At 34.7% G+C, this 23,041-nt stretch overlaps 1 protein-coding gene across 1 annotated transcript; it reads left to right on the top strand.

The window, feature by feature from the left end:
- Positions 1 to 2,623: 2,623 nt before the first annotated feature.
- Positions 2,624 to 18,455, top strand: LOC128224578 (uncharacterized). Its single transcript, XM_052934484.1, has 18 exons — positions 2,624 to 2,702; positions 4,230 to 4,355; positions 6,634 to 6,989; positions 7,209 to 7,388; positions 7,799 to 7,937; positions 9,474 to 9,635; positions 9,994 to 10,127; positions 10,938 to 11,099; positions 11,427 to 11,470; positions 11,865 to 11,899; positions 13,483 to 13,580; positions 14,059 to 14,253; positions 14,751 to 14,797; positions 14,972 to 15,088; positions 15,254 to 15,382; positions 16,409 to 16,510; positions 17,452 to 17,717; positions 18,183 to 18,455. The coding sequence occupies exons 2-18, from the start codon at positions 4,248 to 4,250 to the stop codon at positions 18,318 to 18,320; spliced, it is 2,412 nt and encodes an 803-aa protein (XP_052790444.1). The 5' UTR covers positions 2,624 to 2,702; positions 4,230 to 4,247; the 3' UTR covers positions 18,321 to 18,455.
- Positions 18,456 to 23,041: the final 4,586 nt, after the last annotated feature.

Genomic DNA, 23,041 nt, shown 5'->3' with positions numbered 1-23,041 from the left:
CCGGTTTCCGGACATCATAATGCAAAAAATGACCCATACAACAACAAAAACTAAAAAAGTTGTAAATACGCTATATCTGTGCAGCTTAAGATTCTTTATATGGCCCCTGGTTCGGGCTATCTGTGTGTAAGAAGAGAGTATGTGATTGCAAGACTACATACATATGGAGCCATTGAAGTTTAACATTGTATTTCAAACTATCATTGGTTGGTTTGTTTTCATTGCATATTTGGATTTCAAGACTAGTTGCGGTTATTGGTCCATGTAAGAAATGCAACATTTATAGCCACATACTGTCTTAAAATATTTTCTCCAGAAATTGACGTAAGAGGGGGCATAGCTAAGGGATACAACCTTTTGACACGCGCCCCTCCCTCTCAACATAAATTGACAAAAATGCAGCCAGATTAATGGTTTTTATGCACAGCACTTCTCCTGTATGAAATATATTTGTATATGACGTTTGAAGTATAAATATCGCATACTTTTCCAGTTATGATCCGTACATAAATGAATATGAAACAAACAGGGCAAGAACCCAAACTAAACTGCAGCCAGAGTTATGGTTCTTGTGCACTGCACTTCTCCTCAATGATATTTAATGTGCATATGAAGCTTGAAGTCAATACCCCAAAGACTCAAATGCTCCAGACCAAAAAGTAAGAATAAAACTTAACAGTGGGAAATAACTCATAAACACTACCCAGAGTTATGATTCATGTGTAATGCACTTCTCCTCAATGCGATCTATCAGTATATGTCGTTTAAAGTCAATACCCTAAAAACTTCAAGTCATACTCCGGACAACTAAGTATGAACATTAACAAAGGGCAATTAATCATGCTGCAGCAAGAGTTATTGTTCATGTGAACAGCCCTTCTCAATGGGATACATCTGTATTTGGAGTTTTGATGTCAATACCTCATAAACATACGGTGTAATGGAGAAAAGTAGCTTTGTCCGGAAGAACCAGGACGCTCGGACGGACATGGTGATTCCTACTTGGTTTAGGTATAATTAACCCATTTATTACAGTTCCCTCTTTTACCATAATAGTGGAGCATACATATAGAGACAAACTAGATAACTAAATAAATAAAATGCAGTGTAAGCTACAAGACAAACCAGCATATCGTAATAAATAATGTAATTCAATATACAGGGACAAACTAGATATCGGAATAAATTATGCATGTTTATATACAGGGACAAATCATGCAGGCTAAATGTGTGAAGTGGCATAAGGAAACAACGCCAAAACAAACCAGACATTCTATATCTGGAATCACTGATACGGACCTTTTAAGCAGCACTCTCTCTTCTGGCCAGAATGTTAGTTTATCATAACGAATAAGGAAATAAATAGCGGATTGAAATAGGTCGCTTGAAAACTTCTCATTACGTTACATAGCAAGATCCGTCAACAAAAATGATTGTTATATTATGAATTATGTTAAAATAACCCATAAAAATAACAATACATTGTCAAATATTGCCGACTTTCGTTTTGATGTTGACAAATGATTCCACAACTTAGGTTTTGTTTATGCACTAGCGGAAAAAGTAATTGCTGATCAGAAATACTGTTTTTGTTAAAGCTGCACTCTCACAGATTTACCATTTTGCAACTTTTTTTTATTTTTTGTCTTGGAAAGAGCAAATTTTTGCGTAAATATCTGCAAACCAATGCTATAAAGTTGCTGTACGTGTGGACTTTTTTAGTGAGCTACGTTATCCAGGTATGTAAAATTGTACACGTATATACTTGCATGGATAATAGCAGGTGGAAAGAAGTGGCGGATCCGTAGTCTTGTGCTATCACACTTGACTGTCAATCCAGAGGTTCGAGGTTCGATTTCCCGCCGCAACACTAAAATACCACGTCTTCCGGGATGGACGTTAAATGGGGTCCCGTGTGACAGTGCACGTCTAAGAACCAGGGTAGCTGTAACCAGGATTACATTCTGTCTGTACACTATGCTGCCAAACCTAATATGACTAGCGATCTTATCGTATCACTAATGGGCATTGCCCGAGTGCGAGTATATATCAACATACACACCACTAACACGAGAAACGTGATGTGTATGAGACAATGTGCACCCTCACATATTTACCGTTTTGACAACTTTATTTATTTTTTTTACTCTTAGAATGAGCCATTTTTTTGTGTTAATATCTGCAAACCAGCGATGAAACACTGCTGACAAAAGATCAGATCGCAGATTTTCATATTTCCGCTCGGAAGTTAATGTTTTGTGGCCTAAAGCGTTACTTACGGTTTAAGAAAAGTGCATAAAACACTATTTTTTTTAACTTCAATATGAAAATCTGCGATCGGATCTTGTCAGCAGTCTAATATCACTGGGTTCCATGCATTTTCGCATAAATAGGCTCGTTCCAAGACAAAAAAACAAAAACAGTTGTCATAACGGTCAATCTGTGAGAGCGCAGCTTTAAAGATTAAATTCGCAAACGACTCTTAAACTCATCTGATACCATTCACAAGTCCTTCCAGTTGCACATACAAGTAGAACCATACGGCGTATTTCGCAATCGGTCTAAGCTAATGCAGTATTCACAAACGATAACGTAGTTACTTATAAACTATATCTAAATCGTGTCATAACTATGCCATGTCATAGTTGCATAGATAAGAAATACCTAACAGACGTTTCATGATGGATTGTTCTTCTTTTCAGGTCAGTATATGCCATATTATATTGATTTATAGCACAGTGTCTGCTTAAAACAATATATATTATAACATATTCTCACGCAACAACTTATATGAACACTATATAGCAAAGGCGTGTACTCAAAATCTCGTTTGCGATCATCAGTTCAGACTTGTTTTGGTAGATCTGTTTGAGGTTAACGACCGAATAACTGGGATAACCAGGATTGGTGAGGGGCGGCAGTGGTAGCTGAAACAAACAATTTATCTGCTTTATTATATGCCTAAAGAGAATATAAAATAACATACTATTTATAGTTGTAGTTTTTCGGAAAAGTGCACCAAAGTGTATGCCTCACTCCGGAAATGACGTCGTTGAAATTGTCCTAGCCATGTGCGCGCTGTTTTATTTGGAATTGAGAGCGGGCTAAAATTTTGCAAACAGTGAACAATAGCGGCGAAATATTATTTTTATTTCACTGATAAATCTCTATAAATCACATGAACGCATATATAATAAAACAGTATTTTTCTGTTTAATTGCTTATTAAATGTTGTCTGTCCTTTAAGTCGAAAAAGCGTGAAAACATTTTTAATGAAAGAGATCTCGATAAGGAATTATTAGAAAATGGTTTTGAAAACCGGTCAATACATTCGGAGCTCCTCGGACATTTTTCTCGAAAACAACCTCGGATGTATATGTACGGTTTACATACTCAGAAATCGGTATGGGTAAGTCCGCTGCAAGTAGATCGCGTAGTAATATAAATTAGCAGTTAAACTTAATGACATAACTCTGGGGAATCTTAATTTTGTTTGCAATAATACACACTTTACTTGCAATCCATTTAAACTCAATCAATAAATACAAGCTGAAACACTACATTTAATTGATGATATAATTCAAAAAATTGCGAACTACTTCTACCGATGTACCGGCATACATCCGATGTTGTTTTCGAGAAAAATGGCCAAGGAGTTCCGAATGCCGGTCAATATTGTCATGGTCATCGAGTTTTAAACAAAATAAGGGACTGATTACGAAACATTTTGGACTGAAAATAATTTAAAATTTGCGATCCCAAGAAAATGTTTCAATCCTTGAATTCGTCAAACCAAGAAACGTTAAATTTGTTTGTTAAAAGTGATCCTAGTCACATGCGTTTGTGTGCGCATCAACTAGTTTAAGTCCCGCAGTGAATTTGTCTTTCACTGACCGTTCGAAGGCGGTATACCTATATGGATGCATCCGTCATCGGTCGGCATTGTGTCTACGTTTTGCGTCTCGCTTTCAGTGTTTTTTTACCGTAGATAGTTACGGCTTAAAAGTTTGACAACTTTTCATCGTTTAACTTAATATTGAGAAGCAGCGCAACATGTTTTTTTAACGTTTGATGTTTTAACGTTTGGACGAAATTTGTCCGAAAAAGAAAAAGTAAAAAATAAGGTTCACGCACCTGCTCGACCCTTAATCAATACTTTAAATGATAATCTAAAACATTTTTCTCTTCAAATATCATCAAGATACACTTCTCTTTCACATTTATACCAGATATTGTAAGCTGTGACGATGCTTCTCCTATTGGTCGTTGCGTTCAAGCTGGTTCTGGGATCACCGGAACTCTACAGCGGATCGATAAGCTTCAGCGTGGATCTGCTTCCCAACGACACAGCTGTGGTAGGTGTTAGATCTGATTATAAGGCTGCTGAACTATGAATTTAAACATATAAATTGTAAATATCATGCAAACAATAATAGATACATGGAGTCGCCTGGTTGAAAACATAGTTGAAAATTGTTGTTGTTTTTTCAGTGTAATATCGTTATATATTTCACTGAGTGAGCATCAACATTTATGTTACAAGAGAAACGTAGCCACGAGTGAAATATTCACTTTTGGTGTTCATGGGGTGAAATATATTGCTATCCTACACTAAAACAAACAATTTTTCTTTTTATGTTATGGCTAGAATTGAATTTTAACGTCAGTTAATTACACATTTCTAGAAAAACGTGCTAATTTGTATGCGCATTTAAAGCCATATCAGAAATGACGTCATTGAAATTGTGTCCCAGCCCTGTGCGCGCCGACGATTGATTGGGAACCAAGAGCGAGCCTAAATTTCAAAACGGTAAAAATATCAAATTGATATTTTCATTGTTTGAAACAGTGATTGTTTTTATTTCACTGATAAATTTTATAACACCCCGGAATCACTGATACACAATCTTAAAAGGTAATTTCTAGTATTATAATATCGAAAAGGTCCAGAAACTCGTTTTGGTTACAATTACAGAAGGAACAGAATCAACAACATAATTCAAGTGATTCTCCCTTTCTAAATTCTAATTCTTCTTGAAATCCTTACATCACGCACGATACGTTAATCGCCAATCTCTTCCTAATATCAACATCCTGCACGATCAAGGGTGATTTTGTTCCGCTATCTTTATACTTTATTGACTATCTTTGAAAATCTTTATTTATTTATTTAAGTTTTTTTCACGCAGATGAACGAAGCTCCATTAATATCAAACAACTTTTGAAAGACGTGTTTATATTGAATTAATAAATTTCTTCCTTCAAATATTGGCAAGTGTATATGAAATATACTTCTTCAAATTGAACAACTTTTTTTATTTCTACAAAATGTTAATTATGTAATCAGTGCAATCTCTATGAGTGTTGACACGTAATCAGTGCAAACTCTCTAAATATTGATTTGTAATCAGTGCAAACTCTTTGAGTGTTGAAACGTTATCATTGCAAACTCTCTAAATATTGATTTGTAATCAGTGCAAACTCTTTGAGTGTTGACACGTTATCAGTGCAAACTCTCTAAATATTTATTTGTGATCAGTGCAAACTCTTTGAGTGTTGACACGTTATCAGTGCAAACTCTCTAAATATTGACAAGTTATCAGTGCAAACTCTCTAGATGTTGACACGCTATGTCAAACAACTTTTGAAAGACGTGTTTATATTGAATTAATAAATTTCTTCCTTCAAATATTGGCAAGTGTATATGAAATATACTTCTTCAAATTGAACAACTTTTTTTTATTTCTACAAAATGTTAATTATGTAATCAGTGCAATCTCTATGAGTGTTGACACGTTATCAGTGCAAACTCTCTAAATATTGATTTGTAATCAGTGCAAACTCTTTGAGTGTTGACACGTACTCATTGCAAACTCTCTAAATATTAATTTGTAATCAGTGCAAACTCTTTGAGTGTTGACACGTTATCAGTGCAAACTCTCTAAATATTGATTTGTAATCAGTGCAAACTCTTTGAGTGTTGACACGTACTCATTGCAAACTCTCTAAATATTAATTTGTAATCAGTGCAAACTCTTTGAGTGTTGACACGTTATTAGTGCAAACTCTCAAAATATTGATTTGTGATCAGTGCAAACTCTTTGAGTGTTGACACGTTATCAGTGCAAACTCTTTAAATATTGACAAGTTATCAGTGCAAACTCTAGATGATGACATGTTATCAAAGGAAACTCTCTAAATGTTGACATGCTATCAGAGGAAACTCTCTAAATGTTGACATGCTATCAGAGGAAACTCTCTAAATGTTGACATGTTATCAGAGAAAACTCTCTAAATGTTGACACGTTATCAGTGCAAACTCTCTAGATGTTGACACTTCATCAGTGCAAACTCTCTAGATGTTGACACGCTATCAGTGCAAACTCTCTAGATGTTGACACGCTATCAGTGCAAACTCTGTAGATGTTGACACGCTATCAATGCAAGCTCTCTAGATGTTGACATGTTATCAGAGGAAATTCTCTAAATGATAACAAGTTATCAGTGCAAACTATCTTAATGTTGACAATTTATCAGTGCAAACACTCTAATGTTGACACGTTATCAATACAATCTCTCTTAATGTTGACATATTACAGGCACGCACTCTCTCTAAGTGTTGACATGTTACAGGCGCAAGTTGAGCTTTTGACAGGATGGGTTCTTGGAACAGGACCTTGCGGCTCAAATTGTAGTGAGCTAGACATCGGGAGGTCGACACGAAATTCCAGATTACAGATCCAGCAAAACAATTACGATGACTTTTACTTCGGAAGGTTTACCACCGATTTCGTCTTTGAGGACAGTGTGGATCCTTTCTTTCTATCAGATATGCACAAAATGGACAGGAAATCCTTTATCAAAAATAAAGTGATGAACGACAAGTTTTCGGAGGAACTTTTAGATTTGAGTGTTGCTGAACAGTATGAGCAGGAACTCACAAAGTTTGAGTTTGCATTGACTCCAAACAAAAGTTATATATTTCTGAAGTACGTTTATTAGTCTCGTTTAAATAAGACCAATATAATATTATTACTTTACTACGTCTATGGTTAATACTTCTGTGAAAAAAAAATAAAAGTAACAAAACATCTTTTTACAATCTCCTTAGTCACACAAGCGTTCAGTATGAATGCTTTTATTTGGTAGTATAAGTTTCAATTGTATATTCTTTTGCTTTTTGATTATTGCATCTGATTTCGTCACAGTTTTGATGGCTCCTATTGGAAGAGTCTCACGCAAGATCTCAGATGCTACCAGAGGCATGAGCCATCCATCGATTTGTCAAAAATAAGTTGGCACATGGAGTCGAGGATGCATTCAGAGATTCGTAACGATACATCTTTGCCAAATACCTCACCAAAACTATATATAAAGCCATATTACAGGTAGGGCTCTGCAATGCTAATTTTATTTATACTCATTGTAAATCTGAAATTAATATATGAATTGTAATAGAAATGTTGCCTATTCAAATCTGCTGACTTTAAGCCATAACAGGTGCCATTGCGCGATACAATGATGTCAAATAATAAGTGCGTTATTTAATTGTAATGTATTACGTAATCACATTTAAGTAGCTGAAAACACCTGGTTTTACAAACATATCTAAAATAAATGGTACAAGATACGTGTTGTACAGCATGCCGTAATGGCATATGACAAAACGTTATTAAATTCAGAGTATGTTGAATTCATTTCGATATGTGCTGGTAGTTATAAAAAACGGTTACTTTATTTTGACAGACAATATCCTCGAGTAATATTATTGTGACAATAACAGCCGTCATCATTTTAGGATGAGGCCAAACTCCACGACTTCCTTCACAATACCGACAATGGACAAGGAAGGAGATGCTGTAAAATGCAAACTAGCCAAGTATATACAGGACGGGAATCTTGAAGCTTCGTGTACACATGGACTTACCGTGTTTGAGGTAATCAGATTATCAATTTTAGTGGCACATTTGTCTGAGCCGGTTTTCATAAAACACCTTAAACCATTTGCTATCGTAAGTCATTTTCCTAAGTTAGGCATCTCACCGATCATATACTAATATATTTTACCTCAATTTGTCCCTTCTTTGTATATATAAACTCGATCGGTCCGTATATCACTGTATTTTAATGACGTCAGCGGTCCATATCAAATCAAAGACTTAAATCAAAGATAACTTTTTCTTTACTACACCAATTTAAATAAAACAAAGGGCAGTCTATGCCGCTTACAGAGCCCCGCCTTCGTGTTATTTCAGAAGTTTGATAAGGTGATTAGTTTCATCAAACACTTCGACAGACAGCCATATTGTGAAAAGGTTTGTCGAAGTGTTTTAAAAAACTAAACTCTCAATCAAACTCTGGTAAAAGACCGAAGGCGGGGCTCCGTAAGCAGCGTAGACTGCGTTATATATCATTTAAAATGGTGAAGAAATAGTGAAGTTATCTTTGTTTAAAGTCTTCATCCGAAGCAAAATATTGCCTTCTGACGTAGCATTTATGACGCAATTTATCACGTGGTATACACACACTGGACCTCGCCAAAAATGTAATATGGACCGCTGACGTCATACATTTGGTAAGTGCGGCTTGCTATTTTCACGACGGCGAAAACTTGGCGCAAGGAAACATTATTAGCTTTATTCAATAAAACACATTTAAATCGCTTTAAAAATATTGAATTGTAATGAAAAGTGTTCGGTTTAATATAAGAAATATAACATACCATTTCGGGCCATATAGCATTATAAGAACCGGTCAGTCAGCTCCCGAAGGTGAATGGACCGCGGCGTTATACACTTTTGGTGGCTGACAGGCCGGTCCTTATAATGTCATATGACCCTCAATGGTGCGTATATTTCTTAATTAAATATATCTGAAATACATTATCGACCTGGATTTTATTGAATATAGATACTTTTATTAAAAAAAACCGCACATAAATACTTTTTTTAATTTGAAAAAAACCCCACACAATCGACTTAGTTTAAGAAATGACTTAAGATGCTTTATGGATACCGGTCATGCAGTTGGAGTCTATTCTGCGCTGATACTATTTTTCTCCTACACATGTTGGTGTATTTAAGAATGATCATACTATTTGTTGTTCCTATGCCCTGCTTAAAATTAATTGCAATAGGTAAAGATATATATTAAGCTTTATAAACTGAAATGTGGTGTTGACTATGTGCTTTCGTATTAATGAGTTTTATTGACGAAACAAGAGCTCAAAAACAGTTGGTTACTGGGCGTTCCTGTCAGATTCATTTGTATTATAATTATGAATTATCAACCTGACTGATTTGTGTCCATTTTAGGAAAAGAAAATGTTGCACAATGTTATACAGAATACTCCAAAATACATTTTCAGTGTAAAAATATGATTTCCTAGTGGCGCCTAGTAAGTCTTTGAGCATATACAATTCTATATGAAAATATGTATCGTCCAATATACTAAGGACCATTATGAATTTCAGAACTGCACTGTGAAAATTGAAACTCTGGCAATTGAAAACAACCACACGGAAGAGTGGGTTTCTGTTCCTATAGTGATATCAGAATTTGCTAAAGTACCAATAGACTTTGGGAGCAGAACCTTAAGTGCCTTTAGAGACAGTGTGGGTGAAATCCCAGTTCAGGTTTGTGACATTGTGTATCAGTCCTCTTTCGAGTGTTCTTTTGTACAGTTGAGAGGCCAAAATAAAGTGCTTCTGGGTTTGCTCAAATCCACTGCCTTTTGGTTGACAGATGGATCTATTCGCCACTAGATCACTGTCCTCCTTGTACATATATCATTGAGATGCTTTCAAATATGACTAGCGTGTTTAATCTATCCCCGTTCGTATATCTCTGTTGCTATTACATTCGTATTAAAATAAATTAAAGATTAGCAGGAAAATCAAGTTCCATTATAAGTTATCGTACCTATGCAAGATCAGAAACATATTTATGCAGCTCTACTGTTTTGTATTGTAATGTGTTAAGCTCTCGTTTTAGGTATTAGTAAAAATAAAAGACGAACCAGATGCACCGATATTTATAGAACCCAAAATGAAGGATAATGAACGTTTTATTGTCTACAACCGAGCAACATGGTCAGCCACGATATACACAAAATCAGCACCTGGACGGTTTGTAACATTTTTTTTTCTTATGTGTTTCACTCAATATGTATCGATAGATTGCTAGATGTCATTTTGTCCCTTTGTCGTCTGTGGCAGTAACATATACAGTGTGTGTATATCGCGTGATAAATAACGTCATAAATGCTACGTTGGAAGGTAGTATTTTGCTTCAAATGAGAAATGTAAACAAATATAACTTTTTTTATATTTATTCTCCATTTCGAATGAAACAAAGCGCAGTCTGATATAGTACCGTACATCTAAAAACTCTGTAACTGGACATGTGTAAGACTGAGTATAATTCTTACAGGAACACGTTTGTGTCCTACCATTGTTTGTTAAAATTCATATGAGTGTTGTACTGGAAAGCTGTGTACTTTTCATTGAATTAATGTAATGCCCTTAACATTGAACACCTAAACAATTATTTTGCTAATGTTCTTGTCTAATGGTTTAATCATATTTTTGACATCGTTTATCCAATTAAAGTTTCTCTATATTAACATAGTGCTTTTTTACTAATTAAAACACATCTTCATCGCCAGGAAGATATTTTATAAATTTCATTTTCGAAAAGGCTAATGAAACATGTGAGCACTGAGCATGAGGGATCAGAGGAAAGCATAATACTTTAATGCTGAATATGAGATACGAAATTTCGTGCTATTGCTGCTGCCGCTGCAGCTTCCGCTGCGAATGACGATAATGAGTAAAGCGATTTTTAATTGGTTCAAAGTACAATTATGGCACAAACGCATAGGCAGGTTTGCTTGATAAATTCACATTATTTAGTCCAAATACTTGTATATGTTTCAGGGAGATCCATAAGTATTCAGTGATAAGCAGAAATAAAAATGATTATTTCGTTTCCCAACTTAAGAAGTTAAATGGAAGTACAGAAGCCCAGATTCCTACCTCCCCACTTTTTAAGTACAGCAAACAAGACATTGTATGCATCTCAGCTATTGACACAAGAGGGTAAGTACATATCTTTTGTAACGGGCTTTGTTTGCAACTGCATCATATATATATATACATCATATATATATATATATAGGAATCAAACTATATGTGTGTCTTTGCCATCGGTACACCCAGCAAAAATGATTGGCAGAAACGTGGCCGACTAGATGATATCTTAAATTTAGAAAAATCAACCATCAGGCGTTTCAAAGCCAGCCATCAGACTAAATAACAAATGCCGAGGTATCTCAATGGTGAAATAAAGTTCAATCAATTTGTTGGATTTCATATGTTTGAGTTTGTAGCTATATATCATTTTTCTTTTCTTTTCATTGGTTGCAGGATAAGCACAGCGGAACAACTATGTTTTGTTCTGTATTTTAAAGGTAAGCTTAAGAAAGTAGAATATATATGTATTGAAAGGTATCTCTTTGGAAAAGTGTATTCTTTGAACACTTGGCAATGAAAACTTTCTGCATTATTGACTGTGGAGAAAACATCTTTATTCGAACATGCAGGAGTTAACATATTGAATATAAGATGAGCAATAGTTTGGAGCCTCCAAACAACTCCAAATTTCGATTTGATTGAAAATGTTAATTGACAACACTTATAAATAAAATGACCCAACCGCCCAACCCCTCACCGAACTCCAGTAATAGGTTAAAACACATTATTTAGTTTATTTTTAAAAATCTGTATTCGATTATCCTTGAGGATATAAAACAATCAACTATTAACATGTTCACGAATAAATAATTTTCCAATTTATAATTTCAGACACGGATCTGAATTACACTCTACCATCCATAACGGTATGATTCTTAATAAAACTTTCCTGTAAAATATCATTTTAACGTATGTTTGTAAGGATTTAAATTTGTATCTTCGTGGGATATAATACTAGTTCTGGCTAGAAGATGATCGCTTATAATTCTTGTATTTACTAACTCACGTCTACAATTTGTTTTTACTTATGTATGTTTAAAGAAAATAGAATTTCATTAACAAGATGGTACCTACATTTTTAATTAAAGGAATGAATTGCGGGGTTGATTTCATTATCGGGGTATGAACGCAATTGGGCTGGTCAAAGTGTGTGGAGTCCGAAGGACTTCACGCGTACCAGCCCAATTGCGTTCATATCCCCGATAATGACATTAAGCCCGCAATTCATTACTTATATTTACACCAATAGTTTATTATTTCATTCAATAATTGTTAAAAACATACTTAATTTCATTTAAAACAAAAACTTTCAGTAACCCTTTCCTACCCATTCTGTAAATAGAACGACCCGACTGTAACCGGAAGCATTTTTTTTCAAATGGCGTCACAATATCGCGGGAAAAGATCAACCACTTGAAATAACTTTTAAACGTAAATTTCAAACAGTAATGGCAACTATACATTTAAAATTATAAAAATCAACACTTTCTAAAATGTTGATTTATATTTTACGGGACTTTCTGACACAATACAAACAATAACAAGATAAATATTTTTCATGTATATTGTTTTCCGAAAGGCAGTTCATTAAAGGAATGGAAGTTGAGGTGTAAATATTACTTAATGACCGCGCAAAGATGTTACCCAAACATGTATCAATAAAAATAAGTTTGCTATTGCTGTCTAGTGCCATTTTGGTTAGTTTTAAAAGGCGTGCTTTTGACATCTCATAAACTGGTTTAAACCCTTAACAGTGTGTGTATACCACGTGATAAATTGCGTCATAAATGCTTCGTCGGAAGGCAATATTTTGCTTCGAATATAGACTTTAAACAAAGATAACTTCACTATTTCTTCACAATTTTAAATGAAACATAGCGCAGTCTACGCCGCTTACGGAGCCTCGCCTACTGTCTTTTACCAGAGTTTGAAAGAGAGTTTAGTTTCTTAAAACACTTCGACCAATCTTTTCACAAAACGGCCGTCTGACGGAGCACTGTCAAACATTATTTTGAAAACGGGTTTGTTGAAGTGTTTGATGAAACTAATCAGCTAACAAAACCCCGGTAATAAAACGAAGGCGTGTCCCTTTAAGCGGCCCTTTGTTTTATTTAAAATGGTGTAGTAAAAAAAAAGTTATATTTGATTTAAGTCATTATTTTAAGCAAAATATTGCCTTCCGACGTAGCATATATGACGTAATTTATCACCTGGTACACGTCCCTTCAGTTTCCATTAGATCAATAATATTCTAGTTACCAGAAAACAAAACACCGTTCTTGTTAAATGGCACATGGATCTAAGCCGAGCGCAAACACAAATCATGACATACAACAAGACAACACACATACCACTATATCGACATTGCTGAATGTTGAGGTAATCTCATTTGTATCATCAGTGGATACTATTAAGTAATTAGATTTTAGAAGAATGTTTGTGTTTCCAGGATCTCCCACACTTTGTTGACCTACCCTCGCCAGTTGACGGAGTAGAATGCTTACAGGAACACGTGTGTGTCCTACCATTGTTTGTTAAGTCCAACAGGTATGTTTTTGCAGGTTAATTGTATTTACATTTTAAATGGCATCGTCATCATGAAAAATTACAGTTTTGGTATATGACCAATTTAAAGCCTTTTGACTGACATGACATCAAGGACAAAAATGCATTTTAAATCGTGCGCATTATACAACGATCATGAAATTAGTATATATGATAGGAATTGAAACTAATATCACACTCGTGGTCATTCTATACAATTTTTTAATAAACTCGTTCTTAAAATCACCAAGGATCGTTTTTATCAATTTAAAAAAAAACAATGTTTATATAAATTCTGTGTGCTTGATCACCAATCTAATGCCCTCTTATTATTATATTTTTACCCTATATGGGTGTTGTCTGTTAAACATCGTAACTGGCATCTTTGCTAAAAGCCGTATGTTTTTTGATGACTTATGTCATCATTTTATGGGCCAATGCTGTTCGCTAATTCAAAATAGTTGCAAAAAATGAATTTCAGCGCGGTTAAGGATATAGTTGTGACAAATATTGAGGCTGTAAAGAACGATAACCTCACGAATGTTGGACAACCGTTTACGATAGAAACAAGTAAGCCGGAGCAGCTTTTGTCCGATACCTTCCAGATTGATCTTCATTTCAAAAGCAACACGTCAGGCTATTTCAACGTGTGTTTAGAAGCCATTGTGGAAATCGGGTAAGTATGGTTAGTGTTGAAATGTTTATCTATATTGATGATGATGTCTTAACATGGACTAGGCGAAGACAACGAGATGTCAGTTGCGTCTCCGTTTTCTTTGATGAATGTGCACAACGATTAAGTAAATCGGAACACCTCGGCCATTTCAATCAGAAACAACCTTGGACGGATGTATGCCGATGCATTAGTAGAAGTATTTCGTAAACAAAATAAAAAATAATGATAACATTTATTAAGTGTAGGCGTGTTTTGACGTGTTATTTGTATTACGAAGTTCAAATAGTTTCTCAATGAAGTGTATTATTGCATTAATAATTTAGATTCCTAAGAGTAAAGTCCTAAGGTTCAATTGCTTAATTGAAAATACTACGCGATCTGCTTTTAGCGTAGTTGAATACAAATAACTTTTATTAATATTCTTTGCATTAAAAAAACAATTTGTTACCATTCATTCAATACGAATTGATTCAATAAGTATATTTTTCACGTTTTAGGAACATGCCAGACACAACATGTATACTAACACGCATCGAGCCGAAAAGTACGTGATAAGATCTTACATGTATTGTACATAAAGTGGAACTCGATTATTCGTCTGTCCATGCATGTGATAAAACTATTTATAACTTAAGGTGTTGTCCAAATTGCAGTATTTTTATTTGTTTGAACGTTAAGTTTGCATTCTTATATAACTCGCTACATTGGAAACTTTCAGACCCTTGTTATTCGATACCATGCCAAAACTCTGGCGAATGCAAAATGCGCGATGACTTGACGGGTGATTTTGATTGCTTCTGCCAGGATGAGTACTATGGCCCACTTTGTGAACATCGTAAGATTAATTATTAAGATTCACTTTTCTTTCTTTTTCCTTAACATGTGGTGTTTGTTTTACACGTGTAAATCGATACGAAAACCTTTCTTTATTTTACTATCCATATATTTTTGCTAACATATGAATGTACTGATATTTGTACAATGTATGAATGCACTACAGGACATGATCCCTGCCTATCTAGCCCGTGCATGCATGGTTTATGCTTCTCGAACGTTCGTCCTTACTTCTGCTTCTGTACCGACGACAACGTGACAGCCAACGAGTACGAGGGAAGGAACTGCGAAATACGTAAGTTATTTGATGAAACAGTCGTTGTTTTACAGGGGCCACCTTCAAGTGTTATTTACTAAGAAGTATCTGTTTTATGGTCTGGTTGCCTGTTGCTCATCTTTTTCGTATATAACGGCTTTACTACATGTACATACTATAACGGTAAAGTTGCAATATACATAATGGCAATTTGTGTTTCATTAAAGTTTGAAACAGTCGTTGTTAAACAGGGGCCAACTTCAAATGATATTTACTGAAGAAGAGAAGTACCTGTTTTATGATCCGGTAGGGGATTCACTTTGCGACGTCAAATATGTAATTGACGTCAAATTTAAAAGAAAATGGACTTTTGTTTTTGCTAACGACATCCTGACAATGTTTTTGACATATTTAACATTGCAACACTGAGTTTAAATAACCTGAACCCTCTAGATCTTGTTGCCGGTTGCTTATCTGTTTCGTATATAATTTACGTTTATATTACATGTACCCCATATAACGGTAAAGTTACAATATGCATAAAGGCCATAAGTGTTTCATTATAGTTTATAACATAACGGTCACGACATTGGATGGAACCACTGAAGCATGTTAAGTGCTTAACGACATTGGATGGAACCACTGAAGCATGTTAAGTGCTTAACGACATTGGATGGAACCACTGAAGCATGTTAAGTGCTTAACGACATTGGATGGAACCACTGAAGAATGTTAAGTGCTTAACGACATTGGATGGAACCACTGAAGCATGTTAAGTGCTTAAGAATAAGGACATGTAGTGTATGTGCTATCTGGCACTTGAGAAATAAGTTAACATTTGCACCTTGATTTAAAACAGATACATCGCACACGACCACCCTGTAAGGGATCGAACCAACGGCCTCTAGTTACCTAAACCACTAAATGAAATTCAATTAAAATGTGTATTATGCACTATTGCTTAGTTCTTATTCATGCTGTTATGCACATTAAATGAGGCACTATTCCGTATCATACCGTTGATTCACCCAACTATTGATGTCATTGTTTTTTGTTGGGTTTTAGATAAGACTTTAGGATGCACATTTGAAAGAGGAACTTTGTGTAACTGGACCAACTTTGTTGGCGAAAGTTCTCTCGACTGGATCGTGACATCGAATGATTCAGGTATGTATTTACCAATCAGAACACTGCTTCACAAAAAGAAACTAGTACAAAAGAAATAACAAGTGAATAGAAAAAGAAATATAGATTAAGATCAACCTGCATCAAGTCTGCCGTGAAATGTATCAACTGATGAGTTGGAGCCGGATAGTTGAATATCATTTTGATAATTGGAGTGAAGAAATAAGCACAATCTAATATTATTCTTATTTATATATAATTGTTATCGAAAGTATCATTTTATTTCCAAAACTATCTAAGCAAATGAAGACGAAAATCTTATGCATACTTTTGTAATCTGGGTGAAAGGTAAAACAGAAAAGCGGTCTTTCTGAAACTGAAATATCAAATTAATATTCGTGTAACGAATACGCATTACTTCATTGTCAGTGTGTGTATACCACATGATAAATAACGTCATATATGCTACGTCGGTAGGTTTGCTTAAAACGAAGACTTAAATCAAAGATAACTTTTCTTTTACTACACCATTTAAAAAAACCCGCTTTATTACCGAAGTTTGATAAGGTGATTGGTTTCATCAAACACTTCGATAAACCTATTTCCAAAATAATGTTTTGACAGTGCTCCGTAAGACGGCCGTATTGTGAAAGGTTTGTCGAAGTGTTTCAAGAAACTAAACACTCAATCAAACACTGATAAAAGACTGAAGGCGGGGCTCCGTAAGCGGCGTAGACTGCGCTTTTTTCATTTAAAATGGTGAAGAAATAGTGAAGTTATCTTTGTTTAAAGTCTTCATCGAAGCAAACTATTGCCTTCCGACTTTGTATTTATGACGCAATTTATCATGTGGTATACACACACTGATTGTACCACTACCTTTATTTTAGATTCTTAACTCATTTGAGTCGCAATGCATTTCTCACATCACCCAAACAACGACCCTATTATAGTTCGGCTGAATAAACCCTTATCTATTTCAGTCGCAGTTGAATTCTCACAGTCATCCCACAGTGGACCAATGATAGCCTGGTTAAAAAGTCCCGTCTTTGATTCCGCAATAGTCAAAACAAGATGTCTTTCCTTCGAGTACTTCTTACATGGTGCTGGTGCCTTAGAACTAAACATTTACGTGACACCGTCCAATCGCTTCCAACTTCCGGGGACCAAAGTGTGGTCCGTATCCACTGACCACGGAAACACTTGGATCACCGAGCACGTGGAAATATCGTCATCTGAATCGATCTATGTAAGTTTGTCTTTTTAATTAAAACTTTAAACGAATGTTTAAATCGTATGTTCCCACTTGTTTGCAATTTAATAGCCTTTTTAAACAGAAAACTGAACAAAAATATTTAACTTAAAAATAAAAGTAAAAGTAATAACATTATAACAAACTTTCTATTTAAATAAATACAAAACTTGTTTTACCATCCACATCGACTCAATCCATTTGTACCATTCATATCGGAAAAAAAGCCTGGTTCAGATAAGAAAATGTTTATTACGCTTGAGTTATACCAAAAGAACATGAGAACTCTTAGTATCAAAGTTGGGTAGCATAATACACATGCATATATGTTTTATCATGGAAACCATTACAACATATTGAAAAAATACTGCTTTTATCATTCATGATTATTAGCATTATTACTTTTATCGTTCTTAAGACTTCTTCGTCATCCGATGTAATTGAACCAATGTGTGTCTTCAGGTGATTTTTGAGGGCCTTGTTGACCAGAGCTACAAGCAAGACGGTGTTGCTGTGACCAACATATCAGTGTCTGAAACTAGCTGCGCAAATCATACTACACTAAGTACGTCTTCGAAACCACCCATATCTATTGGCTAATTCTTAATGACTTTCTGAAACTTGTTGCGCATGTCTTACTGAAGAACGTGTGTTATAGTTTCCTATTTAATTATATATTTAATTGTATACAGTGGATTTTTCTTCTAATGCGTGCAAATAAAGGTTAAGGGTCAACGATTGTGTTTGTTTATATATTGTTTAGTGAAAGTTTATTATATGTTTTCATGTCTACACCATAACATACATTATATTCCTAATTTATGATATTACAGAATTCTGGGGAATGATGCCTTGCCACATTTTATTATTAACTTACTTTTTTGAATTTTATTGAAGGCATTTTTTGAAGTAAGATTATTGTAATTAATTAAAGCTGCACTCTCACAGATTGAACATTTTGACAACTTTTTATTTTTTGTCTTGGAACGAGCCAATTTTTGCGAAAAACATGTAAACCTGTTATATAAGACTGCTGACAAAAATTAGATCGCAGACTTTTATATATAAGTTCAAAAATAGATGTTTTTTGCATTTTTCTTAAACCGTTAGTTTAAGCCATAAAACATTAATTTTCGAACGGAAATATGAAAATCTACGATCTGATTTTTGGTCAACAATCTTATATAGTAAGTTTGCAGATATTTACGCAAATATTTGCCCATTCCAAGACAAAAAATAAAATAGTTGTAAAAATGGTATATCTGTGAGAGTGCAGCTTTAAGATTTATATGAAGCTTAATGGCTAACGTATAGTCAAAGTTTTGAGGCTATCTTTCATCGAAATGTACGTCCCTTTCATTCTTTGAGATACTGTTCAATTTCCGGAAAAAATATTAAATAGTTTAAAGTATGTTTTTTACAAGTTAAATACGAGGATACACATGTGCTTAAATTGATGATATCCAGGCACGTACTTGGTGTACTTTGTGCAGTGTTTATGTACATGCCACATGGATGGAATTGAAAAGTTGCCTAATTTATTAATTATCATTAACGTTTATTGTCATAAATTTATTACATGTAATACATTGCTCTATAGCGTTCAAAATATTGATACAATATACTAAGCGAACGGACCATTTTCAACAACAGTTATTCTTACTTTTAAATATGTTCTTGTCAGTTGTTTTGCATTAAGGCCAAAACAAATTGATCATTTGTTCGTCGGATTTGCCGCACCTAAAATTCGACAAACGAAAAAATAAATAAAAAAAAACTTTTTTTTTTTGCGCCCGCACATACGTTTTGGCCGCGCATATTATTTTTTTTTACTTCTGAATTATCTCTATTTTCTAAAGTTCTTTTACTTAAATTTAAACCTGCAACGTCGACTTCGCTTTTTTTGAAGGTATTTCCATGCTTTACATTCTCCGCGAGCAAACTTTCCTCGTGTCAGGACAAAATCAGGTCCGGGTAACCGCAAAACAGCCGATATTTGTTGACAGTCTTTTTTGTCGGGAATATTTTGCAGGACGCACCGTTATTATTTATTTCCGGTATTAATTTTCAGGATACTTTTAGTTTTCGCACGGACCTATAAAGCATGGATTGGCAACTGCCCCATATCGGTGAAACGATAAGAAATAATAATTTACCCACAATCCTTAGCGCGCGCTCGGCAAATATCGAAAAATTCCGCCGAATCTCCGATCGGTGATTAACGGCAATCTTCGGTTATTTCCGCCAACTCTGCTAATAATGCCTTGTTCGTTATAGATTTAATTATAATTAATAACTGTGATTTTAATCAGATTCCATTGAACTATTATCAACTCAAATAAAAGTACCACGCATTTAAGTCAATTTTAATTAATGTTTTCCCACATGTATATATTCGGCCGATGTCGGACGTCTCGAAAATGACCACACGGTAAGATCTCGGAATGAAATCCCGCTGCACGCGTGAGTTTGAGATGATCGCATTAACACAGATGAGAGTTGCCAATCCATGGTTTATAGGTCCATGGTTTTCGTAAATGTAAAATACACATTTTTAATTGAAAATCAGTGTCATAGTCAATGGATTATAGTCTTCAGTAAACAACAACAGTTTCACAGCGTCGAAGGCAATAATTATTTATGTGTGTTTTAATATATATGCAAAAAGCAGAAACATGCTAAGTAGCAAAAAGTTTAAACATAAACCCGGTTTAGTGGTAATTCATTGTTTTGTACTCAAAATTTAGTGTTAAATTATAACTTAATCAGATTTTGAGTGCAAAACTTGTATTAAAATACACGGACATTCGACTTACAACAAATGAACATGTTTTCGTGAGTTATTTTTTAAATTCTATCATGCATTTCTCAGTTTTCATATACTCATAATTGTTATAAACAGATACAAATAGTAGGACTTGTAAATGTTTTAGAAAAAGTCTGTATTTATGCACCAGTCAATTGTAACCATGCCCCCCCCCCCCCCCAGAACCGGGGGTATACCGGAGATAGCTTCCAGGTGGCCCCGCAGTGCCGGTGGATTTGCCCGGGGTTGGCTGCACCGAAAGTCAGTCCCCGCTATTCCCCGGACCTTGGGGGCCGTGGTTACAATTGACTTGTGCATTACACATACATGTACATGTACAGTATAAAAATAACATCAGTAAATTCAGAAAATAAAACCTTTTATAAGTAAAATGACAGTTTTAATTTTCTCAATTCTTTGTTCTTGTTTTCTTTGATCGATTTGTAGTTAAGTGGCCTGTTATTAAAGAGGCCTGTTTCTTACGGGCATTGAAGCTCTGGAGGGTGTCATGATATTTTGTTTCAAGGCACGGACCTATAAACCATAGGTTCGTGGTAAAGGCGAGGTCTTGAACGGGAAACATCTTTATTCCACCACCTGCTCTTATATAATAACCGGTGCCACATTTGCAGATTTGTTTAATACTGCTTCAATTATGTTGTCCCGCAATTTAATCCGCAGTGTCTTTTTTTAGAGATGTTCTCTGTGTTTTTTACACTTTTGATCTTCTGCAATGTCAAAGTCACTACAATATTATCATTTGCTTCAAGAAGTTCAAATATAGACCTGACCCAATATTTGGAAATGCTCAAATGATGAATTACTCTTACTTGTCTAAAATGTTTTTTTGTGATAGTAAGTTACGGAATGAATACAATAGTTTTCTTTTTGGTCTTCGAATAATTGCACGTTACTATGAGGAATGTTGTTTTTACAATATATCCATGCTTAGATTGAAGTTAATAGTAAAGCACTGGATCTTATTGCCATTTGTTATATATTGAGACAGATTTTCATGTGATACAATCAAAACTCGCTCGCTCCTACTTTTTTGGGCAAAATCCATTGAACAAATGATCAATTTGTTGTGGCCTAATATTAACATTTGCAAATACATTCTACATATACATGTTTTTAACGACATTATACAAGCGTTTGTGATAATTATGAGACATTAAGACCATCATAACGATACTGGTCAGACCTTCATTATGTATGTTTATTTTAGAACCCTTTTCTTTAACCCCACGCTATGTAAGGTGCGTAGTGAAATTGTAAACAATTATATTATGTAACATTTCTTTATCTGGCACAGGCCTGAACGTGTAATCAAGTATGTATCTCCATGGTTAAAATTAACAGGTAGGCATATTATGATTAGGATTAAATCATATACACATTAAAACGTTTCTGAACCATACCATCGCTTCCAAATGTAGGGCCAACATTAATATGTATGCGAAAAGCTAAAGTCATTTAAGAAACACGTACATTGCAGCGATAAATTATTCATCTTTCTTTGAGTTAATAAGAACGTTTACTATATTGCAGCTTATATCTATGTTATTGAAAACGAAATTAAAACTTTTAAATTAAATTAGAATTTAAATGCATGAACCCTTTTTGATTTAAATTTTAATAAATAACAACATTTTACTTTTTAGACAAAATTTATTTCAAATAAACGAAAACGTTCTGAAATACGTCACGTGGTTTATCATCACGTGATTTGAGTGACAACATTGCTAACTGTGATGTTACTGGATCTTATAAGTCAAAGCTGCTTTGAGTGTTAATAAGAAGTTTGCAATATTGTCAATGATCTAGCGTCCTGGTACATGCACTGAAGCCATCGTTGGCACAGACAGTGCCATTTTAGGAGATAAAGCCCACCTAGACAGGTGCGTTATTCAGGAAGCGTAATAAAATGCGATCGTTGAGGTTAAAGAGGATTTGGACAAGCTTTTATTTTATTGCTTAAATAATGTTCGAACGCTGGCAGATATGTACGCATATTAAAATTGCAGAGATAAACAAACCAGCAATCAACTGAATAAAACTTAGACAAGTTTTGCGCAGGTTATCTTTTGGCAACTGATTGGTTAATAGTAGTTACTTGATAAATATTGACCAATCAATTAACGTTTTGTAAACATAAACTGATACAATAAAACAGAGAAATACTGTTTAAGACATTTGGCTGCAGCATTACAAGTTCTTGTGTTCCAATTGATATTTGATTAACAAAGCGTCCATGTAAAACAAACACATCTGCCACTGCGCACTGTCGACACGTTTTTTCTAAACATCTAATAACTTGATGATAAATAACGCTACCGAACCAGGCCATTAAACTTATCTATTCAGGAATACTATTTACGACTGATATTTAAAACTGAAGTGATTCGGGGTCTTGCAATGAAAACAAACCCTTCTGTAAGATACAGAATATCAGTCCAGGTGTAGAACGTGCATTCAAGACACTAGCGCCTTTAACATGGATGCAAACAGAAGT

This window comes from Mya arenaria, chromosome 17 (genome assembly GCF_026914265.1).
Source record: "Mya arenaria isolate MELC-2E11 chromosome 17, ASM2691426v1".
In the NCBI taxonomy this organism is placed as follows: domain Eukaryota; kingdom Metazoa; phylum Mollusca; class Bivalvia; order Myida; family Myidae; genus Mya; species Mya arenaria.
This window is presented reverse-complemented; position numbering and strand designations above follow the sequence as displayed.

Excerpts from the sequence above, each read along its gene's own strand:
- LOC128224578 (XM_052934484.1), top strand. The coding sequence starts at position 4,248 with ATGCTTCTCCTATTGGTCGTTGCGTTCAAGCTGGTTCTGGGATCACCG. Across the intron at positions 14,254-14,750 it reads GAAGCCATTGTGGAAATCGG|GAACATGCCAGACACAACAT; the intron begins GTAAGTATGGTT and ends TTCACGTTTTAG. Across the intron at positions 14,798-14,971 it reads AACACGCATCGAGCCGAAAA|ACCCTTGTTATTCGATACCA; the intron begins GTACGTGATAAG and ends GGAAACTTTCAG.